Here is a 24,164-nt window from a genome sequence, read left to right as displayed (position 1 = left end):
GCGAGAGGGATATTTATTTCCTTATAAGCAAAACCAGTTGCCTGGCAGTCCTGCTGATCCTCTGCCTCTAATACTTTTAGCCACAGACCCTGAACAAGCATGAAGCAGATCAGGTGTTTCTTACATTACTGTCAGATCTGACAAGATAAGCTCCATGCTTATTTCTGGTGTTATTCAGACACTTCTGCAGCCAAATAGATATGCAGGACTGCCAGGCAACTGGTGTTGTTTAAAAGGAAATAAATATGGCAACATCCATATTCTTCTCACTTCAGTTGTGTTTTAATTATCCTTGGATTAAAAAAAAACAATGCATAAAAGTGTCAACTGACCAAAAGACATTTTTGTAATTTTTTTCTAAGGGGTTCGACAGGTGCATGATTTATTGATTTAAATACATGGTCTAGAACTCAACTCAGAACCATGCATTTATGACAGATATGCAGATTTCTAAGTCATTTGCAAATGGCTACAGCCACAGATAGTTAAGAGCTCCAGCACTGAGCTGCTATGTATGTAAAAACAGAGCTGCATGTTTGGAGTGTAATAGGGTGCTGTAATTCTTTGAGAATGAGGGTCTCCAACTCCTGAATCAGGTCTGTTAAGCCCCCCCATACACACACTCAACAGCAGTCTTTTATGCTTTCGCAACGTTTGTTGTGAAACTTGTTGAAACACCTAAAAAAGTATTTTGCTATTGTTCAAAGAGCTGATAAGACTGATAAGAAGTTAAGAAGTTTCTTCCCACATTCCAAAAACATACAGATAAGTTAATTGGCTTCCCCCCCAAAAAATTGGCCCTAGACCATACATGCACTACACGATACATACATATGACTAGGGACTAGATTGTGAGCCCCTCTGTGGGACAGTTAGTAACAAGACAATATACTCTGTACAGCACTGCGTAATATGTCGGCGCTATATAAATACTTAAATGAATAAATAAAAGCATAAACGACAGCTGTTGAGTGTGTGTATGGGGCTTTAGAGCCATCATTTTTGCCTGTAAACATTTTGTTAAGCTCGTATTTAGCTGTCTTAATATACTCTTTTCTGTATTTCATTATTTACAAGCATTTATTGCAGATTTAGGAGGTTGTCCACTTTTAACTAGTCTTTCTTCAACAATTTACATTCTTCATTTACTAATATATTACAGATGGTAACATTTTTACTGCTGGAAAAGTGCAGGGAGCAAATAAAACACCTGGGCCCATATGCAATTCACTTTTTCTCCTGAGTTTTCTCCTGGGTGATATTTTTAAATTTGTCAATAAAATGCACTTTAAGTCATCAGAAAGCAAGAAAATGCCCAAAATAATTTTGATAGTCCTTTTTCATTTACTTTTTGTTTTTTTTTTTAGTTGAAAAGTGCTGGACAGTTATTTTAATTTGAAGATGAAAAATTATCTCCTAGGAGAAAACTCAGGTGAAAAACTGAATTGCATATGGCCCCTGGTCTCCCAGAATGCACTGGGAGGGGAAGGCTTTGCGGCATCATAGCTTAGGCTAAGCATGACTGGCAGGGTGAAGTTACATACCAATATACAGCAATATATAGATATATGAAGTGTTTCTGATGCTGAAACCAGGATAATTAACGTAAACATGGGCATCCTGAATAACTTATTACATTCTACTTTATGTCTCTATGGTTCCCCTTTTCAATTATTGTTGATTAATCTATACATGAAATAACAATTAAATTATTTGGCTATCACACTGTGGATTACAGCAATAAAATGGGTGATAGCCTCAACTATAATTATTATTAGTTTTCAAGATCATCATCAATTAGTGTTGGAACTATTTCTTAACATAATAATTAGTATATGAAAATCACTTGTTTAACTAAATTTGTGGAAGCCTCAATTCAGACAGAGTGAGTAGCATGTAAAAAGTCTACAGCAAAATCCAAGCTGGGTGAACTACTGTATCTCCTTATCCAGATCATTGAGTCAAAGGTAACATTGGACCACCACCTCTTAAAATATCCAACGTGTTTAAACACCATATATCTAGTTAGAAGGTCAATGGGATCCAGAAGGATTGGCAAGGTTTTGAATTAAACAAGTGGGATTCCTATGCCATCACCTCACTACCATAATAAGGACTTTCCCATTTTTATCTGTCATGACTGCATCTAAAATTGGACGATATTATGAATAACTAACTACTGAAAATATCTGCCCAGAAAAACACAAAACAATATTGTTTATTTCTACTGAAAAATAGGATTTGAAAAATGAGTATTAAAATCTAACAGCACATGGTAGACCACAAATTCAGTGTCTTAAAGCCCATTTTTATGTTGTTTTTTTACATTTTAGTTTTAAAACAAATCTGAACTAAAAATACACTTCTGAAATTTGTTGATTGGATATGGTGTACTAAGGATAAATAGAACATTTGTAACAAAGAACAGAGTCTCATATTTTCATTTTCAGTTAAATAATTTCATTTTTAACACTGGATTCTACACAGCAGCCATAACAGTCTGTTGTAAAATCTGATTAATTTAGCTGCAAAACAAAGAGTAATGACCCTTTGACATTTTCAGTGCTACAATGCTATCAGATGTGTTTCCTCGGCCACATGAAAGAGTTATGTTTTCTATTTATTTTTCAGGACATAGGGCTGAATTTGACAAGATGTTTAACAAGCTCATTTGTGTAGATAGCAGCTCTAGTTTTTAAAACAAAACAGGAAAACAGAAGGGGTCAATATCTTAGTAGAACTAGTACTATACTGTATGTACCTATGATTATCATCATGCCACATGTCACTGCAGGTATGCTTTAAAAAGTATGTATAAGGGTGAAAAGAGTTTGGAAGTTCATTGGCATTTGCATCCACGTTTTTGCATATTTGCACCCACATTAGTGATATTTTCATTTGCTTTAATATGAAAATGTACAGTCTCAGGAGCAGGAAATATGGGACAACAATAAAAAATAGTTAGAGATTCTAACTCATTCTACAAAAACTATTCTATATGTTGCTATCTCTATCTCTCTTGGGTAATTTTACCCATTTTTTTCCTGGAAGAAAAGTGATGGGAATTCTTACAAAATGGGGACAAACATAAAACCATGACCATTTCTTTAAAAACACTTAATAAAACACAATAGGCTGTGACACCTCGCAACACAAAGGACAATTTCTATTGCTCCAAAATACTTCTCTCCTACTAAAATTCTGTGAGTTCGCTATGGTATGTCCCTTCCGGGTATTTGAACAAACTAAAAACCGGAGACAGTACGCCTGACACAATCACGTTCGGAAGAGCGGTGAAAAGGCGGAAATAGTGCTCAATCAGCGTGGGGATCTCGGAATGCGGGACACCGCCCGGGAGACGCTGCAGAGCTGGAGAGGGCCTTAGGAACACTACTGTGATATGCTTAAGAATCTTCTGGAGTTTGTAAGTGGCGAGAGTGGTGCGAGAAGCGTGGTTGTGAGCAATTTGATTGTTACAGTAGCTTAGCGCAATGAAGTTTTTACTGTGTTTTATTGAAGATTAAAAAAGTTTTATACCAAGACATCCGATATGATTCATTGAAGTACCCTGGTGAAACATAATTTAAATGTGAGATCCACCTGAAAAGTGAGGTGGTTAAAATCCGGTGAGCCTCTGGGTGACGGGTGCACGAGTGTCAACACTTGGTTCACACTACACGGAGGTTGTATGCTACTTATTCTTGACGGAATTACGCAATGTGCAGTCTGTTTGTCTTGTAGGTTGGCCAAACACAGATTGAAGAGTGAGAGTGCGGGGGACTGTTTTTAGTTTCTTTAAAAACACTGGTAGTTTTCCAGGTTGCTGGATTAATATTAAATTACATGTTGAATACTTCTCATGGCACTGGAAGTCAAATGTGTTAACCTCCTATTTTAATGCCCTAGTTGAAGCTTTTGTTTTATATAGAATATCTTACAATTTGCAATTGCATTATTTAGCATTTATTACCTGATTTGCTGGGTTTGCAAAACTGTCTTCTTGTGTGATTGTCTGATGCAAATTGGTTAGACTGAATTGCAGCTTGGTAATACTGTGAACTGTCCAAACTCCTCCCCCTATCACATCATCACCAACATGAAGTAGGCAATTAGTCTGTCTCAGCTGTGTTAGGCGATCTGCCTGGTGTTGGAGAAGGGACTCTCACTCTTCTGGTAATAAGAAGCTACTGGATGAAGTTTGCCAGAAGCCAGAAACTTAAAATGTATTTATTGCAAAAAGTATTGAAGTGCAATGTACAATACTGTGTACATTGCTAATCAATATATATTTATTATAATATGTATTAAACTCCTACATTAAAATGTGTTTTAATTGTTGTGGATGTATCCATGTCAATAAGCTACACTGAGAAAGATGGATTTGAGAGAAAAGTCAATGAGACATAGAGGGACATTTTTCACATTCATAAAACATTACGAGAATCAGCTCTATTATATATAAAAAATGCATTAACTTTTCTCACAGGTCTTCTGACAGAAATGATTGGAGCTGGTTGAAAGTAGACCTTGACAATCTGCTTCTGAACAGTGTTACAATACATAACAAACTGCCTACATGTAATGGGCAAATCTTCAAAATGTCTGTCAAGAATATCCCTTGTAAAACGGCATCTACCATATACAAAACTAGGCTGTATTTCCTCAATGCCAGTAGAGGTTTACTTTAATTCTGAGAATGACTCCCAGTTAATTACTATGATTATGAAAACAAGCACATTCATAAACATATGTGCATTATATTTGCTATTAAAAATTTGATAAAATCAATATGTTCATTTTTAATGTTGCTCACTCTTGAAATACTTCCAATAATGAAGTCCTCTGTGGTATTTTGTAGCCATTACCCATAGCTACATCCTGTTCTACATTTCTTGAGACAGTCCCAGGCTGTAATAATATGTTTCTGAAAGTTTTCCTGCACACCTCTATCGACATTTCCTTAATTTTTTCAGAAACGGAAAAGAGTGCAGAAACGGAAAAAGATGGATACTCACCTCAGTAGAGGTTCTCCTTACCCCCACCGATCCAGCTCTGGGACTCTCCCAACCTCCTCAACAAGGGTTTGCTAATGAAGCCCTGCTGCACTGCAAAAGCAAAAGACGACTCACGCCACTAAGCATGAACAGCCCAATGCTGATGCGGAGTTGCTAACCAACCTGGGCATGCGTAGTGTGGCAACACTTGTGCATGTATGGGACTATGGCCGCAAACTTCCAGAGCGTGCTGATATCCAGCGGTATCGAGGAGGAAATGGGAAGCCTCTGGAGGACCCTCTACCAAGGTAAGTATGTGACTTTTGTGCTTTAAAATTGTACCAGAACTCAGGAATAATTTTGTACAAAAAAGCTATACCTCCAATCCTCTCACAAACAAAAATCAATCCATGCATTTATTTGCACAAGGGAAGTGTACTTCAAGGGAAATTTCTTTCTCTCGCCTGTTGTCAACAGTACTGGAAGACTGTTTGACTGCTGTGAATCTCCAGAGTGCTGTAAAGGCAGAGCTAGGCTTTTTAGAGTCCACAAAAGTTATCATGTCTCCATCAGAAGTTCCTGTCTGCATTGAGGACAGGGCCGTTTTTTGGGGCGTGCGGAACGTGCAACTGCACGGGGCGCAGTGCAGCAGAAGGGAGAAGGGGGCGCTGACAGAAGTACTGACAGATAGATAGAAAGACTGTGACACGCAGAAGACTAGCGTGATCACCTCCCTGCACTCCTCCTGGGCGTCCTATTGCCTTGCCAGCCGTGCCCAACGTCAAGTGAACACCACATGACCAATGCGTGGTGACACTGACCTAGAGTAAGGGTACTTGCAGGTGTCAGGGCGCCCTAGAAGGAGATGACTTGCTGCAGACCACATGTGTTTCCCTGCCTGGGTCCCTGCTGCATCCTCTCTCCTGGATGGTCCCTGAAATGTGGCAACAGAGGCAGGAGCCACCCCCGGTCAGTAGTTAGCTTCACTCTTTATTATGTATCTGACCTGTCGCTCTCCTCCCGATATGGCTGGCTGCTCTCAGTGGGAAGGGGGAGGCGCAGGTTCCAGTCAGCAGCCGGAATGACTGATAGTATGGTCGGGCAGGGGGCTCTTAAGTGCAGGGAAGCTGGGTGGCAGGGAATGCCTCAGGGTGGAAGAGCGGTGGGCAGAGCAAACACACAGCTGCAGGCATGACACTTGCCTGCAGCCCATCTGACAGCCTCGGATTATAAGTTCCTGAAAAGAGGGTCCCAGACAGCTTCTTCCTTCTCCCCTCCCAGAGTCTAAGTCCAGACGGCAAAGCATGGTGTCGGGGGAAGGGGAGAGTGTTCAGCCAAACGGACAGGATGTGTCTGTGTCTCTGCTGCCTGTGTCCCCTGGCCTGCATGCTGTGAGTACTTGCCCTGCTCCTCTGTCCTGACAACCCTTTCCCCACCCCACAGCATTAGGGGGCCCATTTATTCCCTTCTCTATCAAGGTAGCACCACTGCTCCCAGCAAGCCCCCCTCCCCTTTGTATAAGGGTACCAGTGCTCCCAGCAAGCCCCCCTCCCCTCTGTATAAAGGTACCACTGCTCCTAGCAACCCCCCTCCCCTCTGTATAAAGGTACCACTGCTCCCAGCAAGCCCCCCTCCACTTTGTATAAGGGTACCACTGCTCCCAGCAAGCCACCCTCCCTTCTGTATAAAGGTACCACTGCTCCCAGCAAGCCCCCCTCCACTTTGTATAAGGGTACCACTGCTCCCAGCAAGCCCCCCTCCCCTCTGTATAAAGGTACCACTGCTCCCAGCAAGCCCCCCTCCCCTCTGTATAAAGGTACCACTGCTCCCAGCAAGCCCCCCTCCCCTCTGTATAAAGGTACCACTGCTCCCAGCAAGCCCCCCTCCCCTCTGTATAAAGGTACCACTGCTCCCAGCAAGCCCCCCTCCCCTCTGTATAAAGGTACCACTGCTCCCAGCAAGCCCCCCTCCCCTCTGTATAAAGGTACCACTGCTCCCAGCAAGCCACTCTCCCCTCTGTATAAAGGTACCACTGCTCCCAGCAAGCCCCCCTCCCCTCTGTATAAAGGTACCACTGCTCCCAGCAAGCCCCCCTCCCCTCTGTATAAAGGTACCACTGCTCCCAGCAAGCCACCCTCCCCTCTGTATAAAGGTACCACTGCTCCCAGAAAGCCACCCTCCCCTCTATATAAAGGTACAACTGCTCCCAGCAAGCCACCCTCCCCTCTGTATAAAGGTACCACTGCTCCCAGAAAGCCACCCTCCCCTCTATATAAAGGTACCACTGCTCCCAGCAAGCCACCCTCCCCTTTGTATAAAGGTACCACTGCTCTCAGCAAGCCCCCCTCCTACAGAGGTACCACAGCTCCCAGCCTATTCAGATACTACAGCTACCAGCATTTCCCTCCCCTCTGTAGAGGCATCAAAGCTCCCAGCAAGCCCCTTCCTCCCTCCCTTTATAGAAGCATTACAGCTCCTAGCATGCTCCTCTCCTCCACAGAGGCACCGCAGGTCCCAGCATGCCCCTTCTCCCCCATATAGTATTGTGATTTCCCTTAGGGCCCCAGAGCCGGCTGGTGAACCCCCCTGGTCTCCCAGTGAATAGTGGTCCCTTGGAGCTTCTGAGTATTCGTAGCGGAGCACACAGACACCTGTCTGGACGGTGCGCTCCTCTGCGAGTTTTTTGCTTTTCACCTTCACATACACCTCATTTCTGACACCACTGGAGTATGTTCATACCGTCAGGTCAGATGAGGCGCCCACCAGTATGAAGCACTTAGAGGAGCAAGCCAGCTGGACAGAACAGTGCGCTCCACTGAAAATGTTCTGCAGGGGACCACAATTCACATTGGGCAGCCATCTTTTGAGGCCCTAGGGACAATCAAATACTATATGGGAACTGTGGTGCCTCTATGGAAGAGGATGAGCATGCTGGGAGCTGTGGTGTCTCTGTGGAGGGAAGAAGCATGCTGGAAACTGTAGTACTTCTATAATGAAGTTAGGACTTGCTGGGAGCTGTGGTGCCTCAACAGAAGGGCAGGATAGTCCAGGGGTTTCCTATATCTCCCTTTCAGAACGCAAACGAGTGTGGGCGAATTTATCTGTTCTGGGCATGCACAAGCAAGGTTCACACATGCCCAGTAAAATCAAGTGCTTGTGCACAGAGTAAAAAAAGCCTTGCACAAGTGCCTTAGTTCTACTAGGCATGCACAGACTTTACTTGTGCATGCCCAGTATGAATACGCTCGCCCACGCCCGTGCTTGCGCTATGAAGAAACCTACTTGAGCAAAGAGCGTCCCAGTGCTGGAACGGTGGGATGTAAAAAGCTTTCTTTTGTAGTTTCAGGTACTGTTCTTTTTCTGTTAGTGTGTGTGTGTGTGTGTGTGTGTGGGGGGGGGGGGGTTGGAATATGTGTATTGGTGTGTGGGCATCTGGTGACAGAGGGCCTCGGGCGGTAAAAAGTACAAATCTAGCCGTGGGTGTGTCTTAAAGTGTCCCCCCCTTCTCATCTCAAAAAGTTGGGAGTGCGGCTGCAGCTTCCAGCAACACTCCTCCCCTTGCAGGCAGGAGCCAATCACCACATTTGTTGATTTCTCCCCTCACGCAATGCTGTGCTTGCCCACAACATGTCACTGAACAGGTGGGACCGGTGTCAGCGGCCTAAACTCTTTAGGGCCTGTACACACTAGTGTGCTTCTGTCTGCTTTTCAGCAACGCGTAACAATCTGTAACATTGATGTGCTGATAAAAAAAGGACAGAAGCGCACTAAGTGCAGTTGGCAGCATTTTAGCTTTTTTTTGGGGGGGGGGGGGGGGGGGGGGGGGCGTATTTTTGATACTCGCCCTGAGAGCAATTTAACCTAGAAACTGCCCTGATTGAGGAAAAGCAAGATGGCTGCTCTCAAGACACAGAAACAGCAGATTCTGTATTTCTGGCAAGAAAAGCAAGATGGAGTGTTTCTCTATTTATTAAACCACCTCTTTCCTCATTAACAGAAAAGACAAAGTTGGATAAAACTTATTTCACAAACATTGTAAGTAAAATAAATTAGTAGGTAAATGTAACTCTGAAAGTAGCTCTTAAAACATCTGCAATGCCATCCAGCATTACTGGAACATATTGTTCAACGAGTTTTACATTACAATAGATTTTTTTAAAAATTTTCCTGATGTGTATTGTGACAATATTAGGACTATAATGCACTTTGATTGTGTTTACTTTTGTGCACCTTAAAGTATATTATAACATGTATTATGGATGCAATGGAATGCACAATATCTGAAAAGGATAAAAAGTTAATAAGGGAAATCCAACCTATACAAGTCTCTCACTTGAAAAGGATGGTACTATCAGTGAACAATAGTAAATAGTTGCAAGGTTCACCACTTCTCTCATGTGATCCTAACTTTCCTTCTATGCCCAGTCAATTTGTTGAGCACAACCAATCCAATTTGAGGCCTCTTGCACACTGCATGCATTTCAGATTCCGATTCCGCTTTTTAATCTGTTTTTACATCCGATTCCGATTTTTAATCTTAACTGCATGCTGCGTTTTTTGATCCGTTTTTCTGTTGAATGTATTCAAGGAAAATCGGAAACGGAATCGGAATCGGAAACGGAATCGGAAAACGGATTTGCAGTGTGCAGGGAGCCTTAATCAGCGCATTTTGGGAAGTATAAAATCTTTTCCTTATAATTCTGATCTCCTCCCCTGTAAGGAGTTACAGTAAGACAGTTACATTCAGTATGACGTATGCAGCAAGTCAAGACAGAGAAAATCAGAACCCATCAGGTTTATCTATTTGTTCTTAATTATTACAGCTAGAGGACTATAAACTTATAGTGAGCCTGATTTATTTAACATAGTATTATATGAAACCCTAAAATTGTCTTCCTAAGACAAGGTAACCTAAGTGTCCTTGTTATAATGTTTATAATAAAAGCTAATGCTAGATCTTTAGATCTTTCACATACAGGCCCATATGCAATTCACAATTTATCCTAAGTTGTCTCCTCGGTGATAATTTTTCATCTTCTCTTTAAAATTAAAATTAAAATCTTTTTCAGCATTTCACAATTGAAAAAGTATCAAAAGAAGTAGAAGAATCTCAGTCAGAATTATTCTGAGTATTTTCTTGCTTGCTGGGCATTTAAAAGGCATTTTATTGACAAGGTGTAAAAATATTAACCTGGAGAAAACTATGGAGAAAAAGTGAATTGCATATGGGTCACTGTGTGTTCAATGAACATAACTGCACCAGCTGGCTTTCATATGAAAATTTAGAAAATTCTGTGTTTTAAGATTTGAATATGATCACTGCCTCCTTTTCCCCCTTCCCACAGGACCTTGCTCTAGTGATTGGTCAAGTATCATCACTAGTAGGTAGCAGGGGCGGACTGTCTTGGCATGCATGTGCTTTATGCTGTTGGTTGTGTGGAGTTGTATTTGGTTTTTATGTTTGTGAGCAGTACTAATTTATTTTTATAGTTTCTAAACTGATATAAAATCACAAATAACCGTAGAGTTCCATAATCTTGTACTGTAGATCCCGCATCCTAGAGAACAGATCTGACACATCTGCAGATGTGTTATTTAGGCTTATTAAAGCTAATTTTCTTAATCTTAAGCACCCTCTATTCATATCATGGCATTTTACTAAAAGGACTATAGAACGGTCCTTGTAGATCAGTGAACAATACCTGGATAAGCTGTCATGAGAAGCATTAGAATCTGCACTGTCCATCCTTTGACTTGGGATTTTGCCATTGCTGGGGTGTCCTGATGCTGTCCCGGGCTCATCATCAAGCCTGTCTAGTCCGGATTCCCTTGAAAGTGTCATCATGATGTGGTTTTGATAATACATGTGAATACTTTCCCGAGTTGGAACATTGCCCTTCAAAGAAAGACACTTATTAATTTTGTTACTAAGAAAGCAATGGTGCTGTAATAATGTTTCATAAGCACAACCAATTTCCAAACAAGTTGAGGTGCTGTGTAAAATGTAAATAAAAACAGAATGGAATTTTTTTTAAATTAAAAACAATACAAAGACAGTATAGTATATGTTTAAACTGAGAAATATATATATTTATTAATAATTTATGCTGATTTAGTATTTGATGCCAGCAGCACACACACACGCACACACACACACACAAACACACACACACACACACACACACACACACACACACACACACACCCACACACACACACACACACACACACACACACACACACACACACACCCACACACACACACACACACACACACACACACACACACACACACACACACACACACACACACACACACAGTTTCTGTCAATCTCAGGGATCAGCACTCGTTCACTTAACTACTTGGCGACCACGTTGCGCTGATGGGCGTGACCACAGCGGCAGTCCCAGGGCTGGATATATACACACACACACACACACACACACACACACACACACACACACACACACACACACACACTGGGAAAGGGCATGTTTACCTCATTGCTACATCACCTATACTTAACTATAATCCATAAACATTTGAGAAATGGGACCAATTCGGTAGTTTCAAAAGAAAAATATCCTATTCTTGCCTAGAATTTTATCAGTTCAATAGTTTGGGGTCTCTTCAGTCATATTTTTAATTTCATAGGCCACAAATATTTTCCAGGGAGCAGGCTAGTTTAGCACCCTACTCTTTATTGTGGGGCCAAGTTGTTGTAATTTTTCATAAGCTCATGCATTAAAGAGAATCTGTATTCACAAAATGAAGTATAAACAAACATCCCTGCCTGTTTGGGGTCATCTCCTAGCCCCCTCTGTAATATTTTTGCTGCTCTCCGCTGCAATAAAGAGGGTAAAAAATGTGTTTTATAAACTGTTTTGTAAACAGAAAAGATGGCCACCAAAACAGGAAGTACATCAGCAGAGCAGTGAACTCGGTTAATACACAGTGAGTACACAGAGAATTCAGTGAGTTACACATTGAATTCAGTCTCCAGAGGTTATGTGCAAGTTTTGAAAGAGCTCTGTGTCAATGAAGCATGACATGCTGTGTTTAGAGCCTGGAGTCTCAGCTCTGCACTCGTGTCAGCCTGACAGGCAGATTCCTCCTCAGCCAGCTATTCTTTGTTCAGTTTATCAGTCTGTGTTTATCAACCTCAGATAGCAGACAAGCTGACAGTGAAAGCAGGGACATAGTCTGTGAGGAATCATCATCACAAGAGTGTATTAGTAATAAATGTCCACAGCGCTAAAAGAATTCTAACTTTATTAAAATAGTATAATAGGTATTTTTTCCAATTTTAGGCTCACTATGAAGCACCTTCCCCCATATATCACACCCATACAAGACACACAGCACTCACTCAGCCTCACTGCAGTGAGATATCCTGAAAAAATGTGATCACAAAAGGGGGATCCCAGTAAAAAATCAGAAAAATACCGCCTCCAAAACTGTGGGTAGCCAAAATGGTCATAAGGTGGGCAAGGACGTTGATATCAACGTAAATCACAGGTATAATATGTCCACAAGATCTATTCCTGAGATTCAATTATATTTAAAAATCCGCATGTACTAAAACACAAGTTGTCCTTATGGAAAAAATCTCCACATGATATGTGCATTAAAACATTGAAGCATTAAAGCACGGGTTATCCACTGCCTGTTAGCAGTATACGTTACCCCTCCGATTGGATAGGTTCCGGATACACAGTGGAGCCTCTCTCTGGCTTCCAACTGTCAGGATGTGTATGATGCGTGTCGTTCCTGTATTACTGCAGGTCTCCGTGGTACACCTCTATCCGTTCACTCTGGCCAGTGAATTAGCAAACGGAGAGGTCACGCGGGTGTTGGTAAAGTGAATCCGGAACCGGATGATAGATGGATGCGTTCCACAGCGGTGGAGTTGTCGCAGTGACGTCACTGTAGCGTGCAAGCAGGGATTGCTGACGTTTCAAGGGGTACGCCCCTCTTCTTCAGAGCTACCCCGCAGCCTCCTTACACCGATTATGAACGCTCCAACTCCTGGATATCAACGTCCTTGCCCACCTTATGACCAAAACTGTGGCTACCCACAGTTTTGAAGGCGGTATTTTTCTGATTTTTTACTGGGATCCCCCTTTTGTGATCACATTTTTTCAGGATATCTCACTGCAGTGAGGCTGAGTGAGTGCTGTGTGTCTTGTATGGGTGTGATATATGGGGGAAGGTGCTTCATAGTGAGCCTAAAATGGGAAAAAATACCTATTATACTATTTTAATAAAGTTAGAATTCTTTTAGCGCTGTGGACATTTATTACTAATTTATCTTGAGGTGTTTGGCGGTTACCTAGTCCATAACAGCTGCTGCCCACCCATAGGCGCAGATTGCAATATATTCTTTCCATCATCACAAGAGCACTGGAGGGGCTTGGAAGGAGTTAACTTGTTCACATTAGTGAAGAGTTGGCACCCTTCCAGACACAGCCGACAAATCAGACAGGGAAAAGATAAGTTGATTTATTACAAAGATGGTACAAGTATAAAGTGCTGCAGTAAGCCAGAGCACAATGGAACAGCCTTAGGAACTTGTAGGATAGGAGAAATACTGCTAAAATTGTTGTTACAGAGTCTCTTTAAGGGCCTGAAGATCACAACTATCCTAAACTGGCATTCAGCCTTTTCCCTTGTGCACCAAGATTTCTTTTGATTCTCTGATTTTGAACAATATTATGTACTGTAGCAGTATTCACCTCCATAGTGGTTCATAGAGCACTGTAATCCTCCGTCCTTTCCCATCTTACTTCCGAGAGATTTAGACTCTCAGATGTCTTTTTTTATACTTAGTCATGCTGCTGACCTAGCGATATACCTCATGTAATTAGTTATGAGATGTGACTCCAGGGTTTTTTTTCTTTTGCATTTACATAACTTTACTAGTCTTTTTGTTGTCCTTGTTACATTTAATCATTATTGGCAAATAACATTTGTAAACTTCCTAAATTGTTGTCTTTGCCCATATTAAGCGAAATATATATATAATTTGCAAATCCTTACATTCTGTAGTTATTAGCATTGTACACAGCATCCCAACTTGCTGGGGTTGTAAAATAATGTCACTATTTGAAAAAAAAAGTGTTGATTTATTAACTATTAAAGGGACTCCGAGCATCTCTCATGGGCATGCCTTTAAGCCAGATGACTTCCAACAAAGTCATGCTATGACCCCTCTGGAGGAGCCTCTTGCAATGGCCATGCGTGTCACTTCCTCTTCCTGCTTCATTCAGTGATGCACTTCTCTAACAGAGAAGACAGGGGTGACCCGGAAGTTATAACATAGCCAAGATGGCAGCCGCGATTTTTAAATTGAAATCAAACGAAAACAATTTGTTGTAGAACAGAGATTCAGGCATCAAATAAAAGAGGAGAGCACAAGCTACATAAAGGTATGCATCTTTAAGTACTTTTCAGTACTGGTCTCTTTAATGGCATACCCATGAGAGGTGCTCGAAGTCCCTTTAAAGTGCTCACTGTAATCTAGTATGTCGATTCAATGAGCCAACAGTTGGTAACAATTACCTTTTTAATCTCTCTCGTCAGCATGCAGCGCTCTATCCTCAGTACTGTGGAAATATCAATGTGCTCTCGTGAAATTGAGTTGAGCCAGGCAGTAAAGCTGTCAAGTGTAGCCAGGAACAGGACCCACGTAAACTTCAGAATGTTGAATATCCTTTTTATGATATTATCTGCAAATCATGATTAAAAAATAAATACATAGGCAAAAGACTAAAAATTACAAGAATGCGGAAAGTGCATGAATCCTAAGTTATGTGTTCTATATACATACAAATATATTGACATTCCAAGAAGCATTTCCTTAGGAAATATGCTAAAAGTAATTTGCTTGTGTAAACTTTTTAGCTTCCCATCTTCAGTAAATTTGAATTTCATCGATAACCACCAACCACTCTATTCGTTGTGATTTTTATATATCCAGTGCAGGATGTGTCAAGTTAGTCATTCTGCTTCTGTCAAAACAGCACTAGCAAGACATTGTATGTAGGCACTCAAAATTATACTGACGGGCATCATTCTCAGTATTTTCTTGTTCCTCTGCTGGCAGTTAGCTTTCTGTGGTGTTTCAGTTAGTGACATAACGCCAGCTTCTAGCAATGTCATTCAGTATAATGATAAATGCATGTGAGCAATTGCTTGCCGGTGATGTGTTACCAGTGATGTGTGACCAGTGATGTGTTACCAGTGATGTGTTACCAGTGATGTGGGACCAGTGATGTGTTACCAGTGATGTGTTACCAGTGATGTGTTACCAGTGATGTGGGACCAGTGGTGTGTGACCAGTGATGTGTTATCAGTGATGTGTTACCAGTGATGTGTGACCAGTGATGTGTTACCAGTGATGTGGGACCAGTGATGTGTTACCAGTGATGTGGGACCAGTGATGTGGGACCAGTGATATGGAACCAGTGATATGGGACCAGTGAGGTGTGACCAGTGATGTGTGACCAGTGATGTGTGACCAGTGATGTGTGACCAGTGATGTGTGACCAGTGATGTGTGACCAGTGATGTGTGACCAGTGATGTGTGACCAGTGATATGTGACCAGTGATGTGTGACCAGTGATGTGTGACCAGTGATGTGTTATCAGTGATGTGTTACCAGTGATGTGTGACCAGTGATGTGTTACCAGTGATGTGTTACCAGTGATGTGGGACCAGTGATGTGTTACCAGTGATGTGGGACCAGTGATGTGGGACCAGTGAGGTGTGACCAGTGAGGTGGGTCCAGTGATGTGTGACCAGTGATGTGTGACTAGTGATGTGTGACCAGTGATGTGTGACCAGTGATGTGTTATCAGTGATGTGTTACAAGTGATGTGTGACCAGTGATGTGTGACCAGTGATGTGTGACCAGTGATGTGTTATCAGTGATGTGTGACCAGTGATGTGTTACCAGTGATGTGTTACCAGTAGAGATGAGCGTAATGAAGTAATTACGATTTTGCGAAATTTCGCGTAATTAGTGTAATTACGATTATGGCCGTAAGTACATAATCGTAATAAAGAAGGATTTCACGAAATTTCGCGTAAGTGTAATTTTCGCATTACAGTGGGTATTACGAAATTAATGCGTATGGCCATGCTCCCAAGCGGAAAAGTTGACGCATGGATCAATGTTAGGTAGCCGCCGACTTTAAGTGTTAATAGCAAAGCCCCCTTAAATGCTAAGAGCCTCAAATTTGGAGAGTATATTAAGGAGATCAGAAGGATTAAGAGGAAAAACATTTTTTTTCAAAAAGACCTTATAGTTTTTCAGAAAATCGATGTTAAAGTTTCAAAGGAAAAATGTATACATTTAAAAACCCGCCGACTTTAACGGTTAATAGCAAAGCCTGCTTAAAGTTTAGGAACACCAAATTCCCAGGGTATATTAAGGGGATCAGTGGGAATAAGAGGAATTTTTTTTTTCAAAAAGACCTTATAGTTTTTGAGAAAATCGATTTTTAAGTTTCAAGGGGGAAAATGTCTTTCAAATGCGGAAAATGTCAGTTTTTTTTGCACAGGTAACAATAGTGTATTATTTTCATAGATTCCCCCAAGTGGGAAGTTTTACTTACTTCGTTCTGAGTGTGGGAAATAAAAAAAAAAAAACGACGTGGGGTCCCCCCTCCCAGACCTCTTTAACCCCTTGTCCCCCATGCAGGCTGGGATAGCCAGAATGCGGAGCACCGGCCGCGTGGGGCTCCGCACCCTGACTATACCAGCCCGCATGGTCCATGGATTGGGGGGTCTCGGAAGGGGAGGGGCAGCCAAGCTTTCCCCTCCCCCTCCGAGCCCTTGTCCAATCCAAGGACAAGGGGCTCTTCTCCACCTCCGATGGGCGGTGGAGGTAGAGGCCGCGATTTCCTGGGGGGGGGGTTCATGGTGGCATCTGGGAGTCCCCTTTAAAAAGGGGTCCCCCAGATGCCCACCCCCCCTCCCAGGAGAAATGAGTATAGAGGTACTTGTACCCCTTACCCATTTCCTTTAAGAGTTAAAAGTAAATAAACACACAAACACTTAGAAAAAGTATTTTAATTGAACAAAAAACATAACCAGGAAAAAAGTCCTTTAATATTCTTAATTAACCATTAATACTTACCTGTCCCTTTAAATAAATGATCCCTCGCAATATCCTCGGAAATTGGCTAATCAGTTACAATGTAACAGTTATTACAATGTAACAACTTTGTTACATTGTAACTACACCGCACCCGACGTCCACTCGCCGCTCAGCCGCCGCATACACTTACGCATCCGTGCAGGACGCTAAGTCCCCGCCGGCTCCCGCCGTCCACCCCGCCCACATCTGTCACCCACATGTCGGTGACATGTGGGTGACATGTGGGAGAGGCGGGGAGGGCAGCGGGAGCCGGCGGAACTTAGCGTCCTGCACGGACCCGACAGAGCTCTGAAATTACGATTATGAACGAAACGCGAAATTACGCGTTGAAAATTACGCTTACGGTATTTTCAATTACGATTTTAATGGCAATTACGCTACCGTAATTTCGCATCGTAATCGCAAATTTCGCATGCGTAATTATAGTAATGCGAAATTACGAAAATTTCGGCTCAACTCTAGTTACCAGCGATGTGGGACCAGTGATGTGTTACCAGTGATGTGCGACCAGTGATGTGGGACCAGTGAGGTGTGACCAGTGAGGTGGGACCAGTGATGTGTGACCAGTGATGTGTGACCAGTGATGTCTAAACAGTGATGTCTGACCAGTGATGTGTTACCAGTGATGTGTTACCAGTGATGTGTGACCAGTGATGTGTTACCAGTGATGTGTTACCAGCGATGTGTTACCAGTGATGTGGGACCAGTGATATGGGACCAGTGAGGTGTGACCAATGAGGTGTGACCAGTGATGTGTGACCAGTGATGTGTTACCAGTGATGTGTGACCAGTAATGTGTGACCAGTGATGTGTTACCAGTGATGTGTTACCAGTGATGTGGGACCAGTGATGTGTGACCAGTGATGTGTTACCAGTGATGTGTTACCAGTGATGTGTGACCAGTGATGTGTTACCAGTGATGTGTTACCAGCGATGTGTTACCAGTGATGTGGGACCAGTGATATGGGACCAGTGAGGTGTGACCAATGAGGTGTGACCAGTGAGGTGGGACCAGTGATGTGTGACCAGTGATGTGTTACCAGTGATGTGTTACCAGTGATGTGTGACCAGTGATGTGTGACCAGTGATGTGTTACCAGTGATGTGTTACCAGTGATGTGTTACCAGTGATGTGTGACCAGTGACGTGTTACCAGTGATGTGTGACCAGTGATGTGTTACCAGCGATGTGTTACCAGTGATGGTAAAGCCTTGCATGCCATGGCCCTCAGTATGTGTTTGCACCTATGTAAGTGTTTTAATACATGTTTAAAGGCTAAATCTAGTAACAGCGTACATTTTGATGTTGAATAGCACGGTTAACCGCTTTCTTAGTTTTTATTGCTGTCCTACGCCCCTGCCTGAAAATTTTTAGAGGAGCACAGGACACTTTAAGCTCAAAGTAAAAATCATAATAAATTCAATAGAGTGATCTAAATATATATATAAATATATATACAGTGGGTTGCAAAAGTATTCAGCCCCCTTGAAGTTTTCCACATTTTGTCATATTACTGCCACAAACATGAATTAATTTTATTGGAATTCCACATGAAAGACCAACACAAAGGGGTGTACACATGAGAAGTGGAACGAAAATCATATATGATTCCAAATTTTTTTTACAAATCAATAACTGCAAAGTGGTGTGTGCATAATTATTCGGCCCCCTTTGATCTGAGTGCAGTCAGTTGCCTATAGACATTGCCTGATGAGCACTAATGACTAAATAGAGTGCACCTGTGTGTAATCTAATGTCAGTACAAATACAGCTGCTCTGTGAGGGCCTCAGAGGTTGTCTAAGAGAATATTGGGAGCAACAACACCGTGAAGTCCAAAGAACACACAAGACAGGTCAGGGATCAAGTTATTGAGAAATTTAAAGCAGGCTTAGGCTACAAAAAGATTTCCAAAGCCTTGAACATCCCACGGAGCACTATTCAAGCGATCATTCAGAAATGGAAGGAGTATGGCATAACTGTAAACCTACCAAGACAAGGCCATCCACCTAAACTCACAGGCCGAACAAGGAGAGCACTGTTCAGAAATGCAGTCAAGAGGCCCATGGTGACTCTGGACGAGCTGCAGAGATCTACAGCTCAGGTGGGAGACTCTGTCCATAGGACAACTATAAGTCGTGTACTGCACAAAGTTGGCCTTTATGGAAGAGTGGCAAGAAGAAAGGCATTGTTAACAGAAAGCATAAGAAGTCCCGTTTGCAGTTTGCCACAAGCCATGTGGGGGACACGGCAAACATGTGGAAGAAGGTGCTCTGGTCAGATGAGATCAAAATGGAACTTTTTAGCCAAAATGCAAAACGCTATGTGTGGCAGAAAACTAACACTGCACATCACTCTGAACACACCATCCCACCTGTCAAATATGGTGGTGGCAGCATCATGCTCGGGAGGTGCATCTCTTCAGCAGGGACAGGGAAGCTGGTCAGAGTTGATGGGAAGATGGATGGAGCCAAACACAGGGCAAACTTGGAAGAAAACCTCTTGGAGACTGCAAAAGACTTGTTCACCTTCCAGCAGGACAACGACCCTAAACATAAAGCCAGGGCAACAATGGAATGGTTTAAAACAAAGCATATCCATGTGTTATAATGGCCCAGTCAAAGTCCAGATCTAAATCCAATCGAGAATCTGTGGCAAGATCTGAAAACTGCTGTTCACAAACGCTGTCCATCTAATCTGACTGAGCTGGAGCTGTTTTGCAAAGAAGAATGGGCAAGGATTTCAGTCTCTAGATGTGCAAAGCTGGTAGAGACATGCCCTAAAAGACTGGCAGCTGTAATTGCAGCAAAAGGTGGTTCTACAAATTATTTACTCAGGGGGCCGAATAATTACGCACACCCCACTTTGCAGTTATTTATTTGTAAAAAATGTTTGGAATGATGTATGATTCTCGTTCCACTTCTCATGTGTACACCACTTTGTATTGGTCTTTCACGTGGAATTCCAATAAAATTGATGCATGTTTGTGGCAGTAATGTGACAAAATGTGGAAAACTTCAAGGGGGCCGAATACTTTTGCAACCCACTGTATATATATATGTATATGTATATATATATATATATATATATATATATATATATATATATATATATATATATATATATATATATATATATATATATATACATACATGTCTCCTACTAATATTATAAATGGGAAAGTTTGGATGTTTGGATGCTTGTTACTCAATCACGCAAAAAAGGCTGAGCGGATTTGACTGAAATTTGGCACACACATAGTACATTACCTGGAATAAAGTATAGGATAGTTTGTATACCCATAACCAAAAGTGGGCGGAGACAAATGCAAATTTCACTGGGAAAATGTAAACTTCAGCCATTCCTACACTGTTAATGGTAGGGTTCTCAAACATTATACAGTCGGTCACTGGGTGATTGGGATTAATATTGAGAAAAGTGGGAGGAGCCTACAAGAGCCAATCAAAATTAATCTATTGATTTTCAAGGGGAATATTTAATTGCTGCAGTTATTGCACTGTTAATGGCACAAGCCTCAAACCTGTACAGTTGGTCATTGGGTGACTGGGGTTTAAATTCAGAAAAGGGGGTGGAGCCGTGGAGCCACAGACAATCAGATTTGTTTCATTTCAATGCAAATTACTGATGCCAAAGACCGCTAAGCTCACAAACTAGGTCATTGAGTAATTGTGTGTTAGGATTAGAAAAAGTTAGCAGATGCAACACCAGCCAAATACATACCCGGGCAATGCCGGGCCACCAGCTAGTATATTTATATATATATAAATTAAGTTTTACATCTAACTAAAGCATAGATCCAGCCATATTTACACTCTTTTCGAAAACCTTAAAAACCTATGCTGAGGATGAGACGCTGTGCATTTTGGTGCAATTTTCCAAAGCCCAGAGATGCCAGAGACTCCAGATATAACCTCTGTCAGTTTTAATCATTTGCAGCTCCCTCCATCTTTGGCAGCACTCAGAAGCACAGCTATATGTGAACTGTTGTTTGTCTGAGTCTATGGGCCATATGCAATACAGTTTTTCTCCCAAGTATCTCCTAGGTGATAATTTTTCATCTTCGATTTATAGTTACTTTTTAGCACTTTGCAATGGAAAAAGTACCAAAAAGTAGGTGAAAAAGTACTATCAAAATTATTCTGAGTATTTTTTTTGCTTGCTAGTGGTTTAAAAGGCATTTTATTGACACGTTTGAAAATTTAACCTTGGAGAAAACTCAGGTGAAAAAGTGAATTTGCATATGGGCCAATATGTCATATATTAGCAAACATCCACTCAAGACCCCCTTTGGTAGTTCTGTTGTAACTGAGGCATCTGAATGACATGTATTTATATTTGAAAAACAATCTATGTACTGTATCTCCTTTTGATGTCAAGTGTATACAAGTATGAAGAGTCTGAAGAAGGCTTATAAGCTGAAAGCTTACTCTTTTTCTTTTAAGTTAGCCAACAAATAGCATCGTCTTGATTTAAAACTTCTTGAGTCTTTCGCATCTCTGTGAGCTCCAAAACAGAAGCAGTTCTACCTACAGTAACTGCTGTTAACTCCTTAAGTTGAGATGCTTTAGCATTGCATAACCAATTTTCTGTTTAAAAAATTATATTTACCTGCAAAATCCTAATTTCTGATACAAAATGTTTAGATTGAAGCCCTTTTATTGCTGACTTATTTTTAGATCAACACCTGGAGATGAATGTTTTAACATAGCACAATGCAGCAGACATTTTTCAAAAGGTCACATTTAAAAGTAACTCGCAGAAAAAGTGATAACGAGACTGCCATATTTATTTCCTTTTAAACAACGCAATTTGTCTTGCTGTCGCTGATCCTGTGTCTCTAATACTTTTAGAATGCAGACCCTGAACAAGCATGCAGATCAGGTACGCTAACTGAAGTTTGTCTGGATTAGCTACATGCTTGTTTCAGAGGTGTGGCTCAGACACTACTGATGCCAGAAGATCAAAAGGACTGCCCGGCAACTGGAGTTTTTTAAAAGGACATAAAAATGGCAGGCTCCATATGCCTCTCACCTCGGGTTCACTTTAAAGGCAAGCTTGCAAAGGGTTAAAATTTAGTGCTATCTGGGGGCGTGGCTTGCTGATGGCCGCGTGAGGACGCTTCCACCGAGAGCTCCCGCAGCCCTGACTCCATAACGGCTCAATACAGCTCAAATTCTAACCAAAACCTGCTAATGGACAGTAACAAGAAGAAGGGAAGCAAAGCCAAGCAGATTAAGCCGTCTCACTCGCAGATCAGACGGTTCCTTCGCCCGCTCGAGAGGAGACAGGAAAGTGAGGCCGACACAATGACCGAGGCGCCAAGCGGCAGCACAAAGCGGGGTTCTCCCGCCGTGAAAAACGGATTACCTCCTTCTGATCCCGACAACGCCTCTCTTTGCTCCGCTCCCTCTCCCAGCAACGATGACCGGCCGCCGAGATGCTCAAGCTCAACAGCTGCGTCTCCCTGCAAAACAATCCACCAGGCGCAAGTCTCCCAAAATGGCCGCGAGGGAACAAAGCTGACGAAGCTCACCCCGCAAAGCTCCCCAAAAGGCATGCAGACACCGAACAACAACAGCCCTACCAACGGTGACTCTGGCTCTGACACGCACAGCCCAGCTCCATCCCCGGGCAGTGTGAAGAACAGCCGACTGCAGAAAGAAGACAAATCTCAAAAACAAGGTACGAGCCCTGCACACTCGCAGAACATTTCCAGCAATGGAACTGTAGGCACTCCGCACCACTCCCCAAGGGCCCCCAACCATACTCAGCCCCCCTCCTTTTCCCCCACCTCCGATGGAGCGGAATCGTATATTGAAGTCGATTTGCATGAATATATTAGATCCCTGCCGACCAAACAAGATCTTGAGAACTGTGTAATGCGTATCATGGACAATTATAAACAGGAAATGGCTGAATTCCGCCATGATTTCAGCCATGTGACTAAGAGGGTGGAAGATGTGGAAAAACAACAGGAAGACACTAACAACACCCTGAAAACTCAGCAAAACACCATCAATGCACACTCAGGCCACATCTCCGCCCTATACATGAAAATAGATGACTTAGAGAACCGTCAAAGACGGAACAATATCCGCATCAGAGGGGTCCCCGAGTCTACCCGTGCCCCTGACATAATGGCATCGGCCGAGGCCATCTTCAATCTGTTCCTAGATGCACCGGCTGGGAACAAAATTGAAATAGACAGAGCCCACAGAACGGCTGGGCCCACAAGCACTGACCCGGCCAGGCCCCGCGATATAGTGTGCAGAATCCACTTCTTTAAAGAAAAAGCAGCAATTATGCAGGCTGCCCGCACGAAGGGTGAAATAGATTTTGATGGCGCGAAAATACATCTAATGCCTGATCTCTCAAGCCTAACCTTACAACTACAGAAAGCCATCAAACCGCTGCTTGAGGCCCTCAGGGAACGCAACATTTTATACCGATGGGGATATCCTTTCTCAGTTCACATAAGCAAAGATGGAAAATCCGTCACTCTTAACTCCCCTCAAGACCTACAAAAAGTCAGAGATACTTTTGATCTTCCAGAAATAGAGCTTGATGAGTGGCCAATCCAAACATCAACTCTGGCCTTGCCGCAGAGAGAGAAATGGAAGAGAGTTCCGAACAGAAGCAGGCCGCAAAGACCCAACACAAACCGCTAAGCTAATTAATACCCTTCTGTATTACACTACTGTATTGTCATACTATGCAAACTCTTGTTAAATAACATTCCCAGCCTCAATATCTTAAAACATCATACTCCCTAGATTCCCTTGATCACAGGGCTGGGAACTTTTCGCTGCCACGTACTCTAGCTACATAGGGTGCAAACTGTTATTCTGGTTCTCTCAAAACGTTACAATAGCATTCCAGGGGGCAAAAACTTGATAGCTGGGTATTTGAACCCAGTGACAAAACTCCCATACGGGTCCATGAACCTATATCAGTCCGTATTACCCACCGCTCCCCCTAATTTTTACTG

The 24,164-nt window shown here is 42.4% G+C and overlaps 1 protein-coding gene across 11 annotated transcripts in view; it reads right to left on the bottom strand.

The window, feature by feature from the left end:
• The window catches only part of PIEZO2 (piezo type mechanosensitive ion channel component 2), a 474,955-nt gene that overhangs the window by 61,510 nt on the left and 389,281 nt on the right, over positions 1 to 24,164 (bottom strand). For all 11 annotated transcript variants that reach the window (XM_068237153.1, XM_068237160.1, XM_068237158.1 and 8 more), the window contains 2 exons: positions 14,557 to 14,723; positions 10,697 to 10,890 (listed from right to left, as the gene is read on the bottom strand). In XM_068237153.1, coding sequence (XP_068093254.1) covers positions 10,697 to 10,890; positions 14,557 to 14,723 — 361 coding nt within the window. The remainder of the gene's footprint in view (positions 1 to 10,696; positions 10,891 to 14,556; positions 14,724 to 24,164) is intronic.

The sequence above is a fragment of the Hyperolius riggenbachi genome, chromosome 5, assembly GCF_040937935.1.
Source record: "Hyperolius riggenbachi isolate aHypRig1 chromosome 5, aHypRig1.pri, whole genome shotgun sequence".
NCBI classification, from domain to species: Eukaryota; Metazoa; Chordata; class Amphibia; order Anura; family Hyperoliidae; genus Hyperolius; species Hyperolius riggenbachi.
This window is presented reverse-complemented; position numbering and strand designations above follow the sequence as displayed.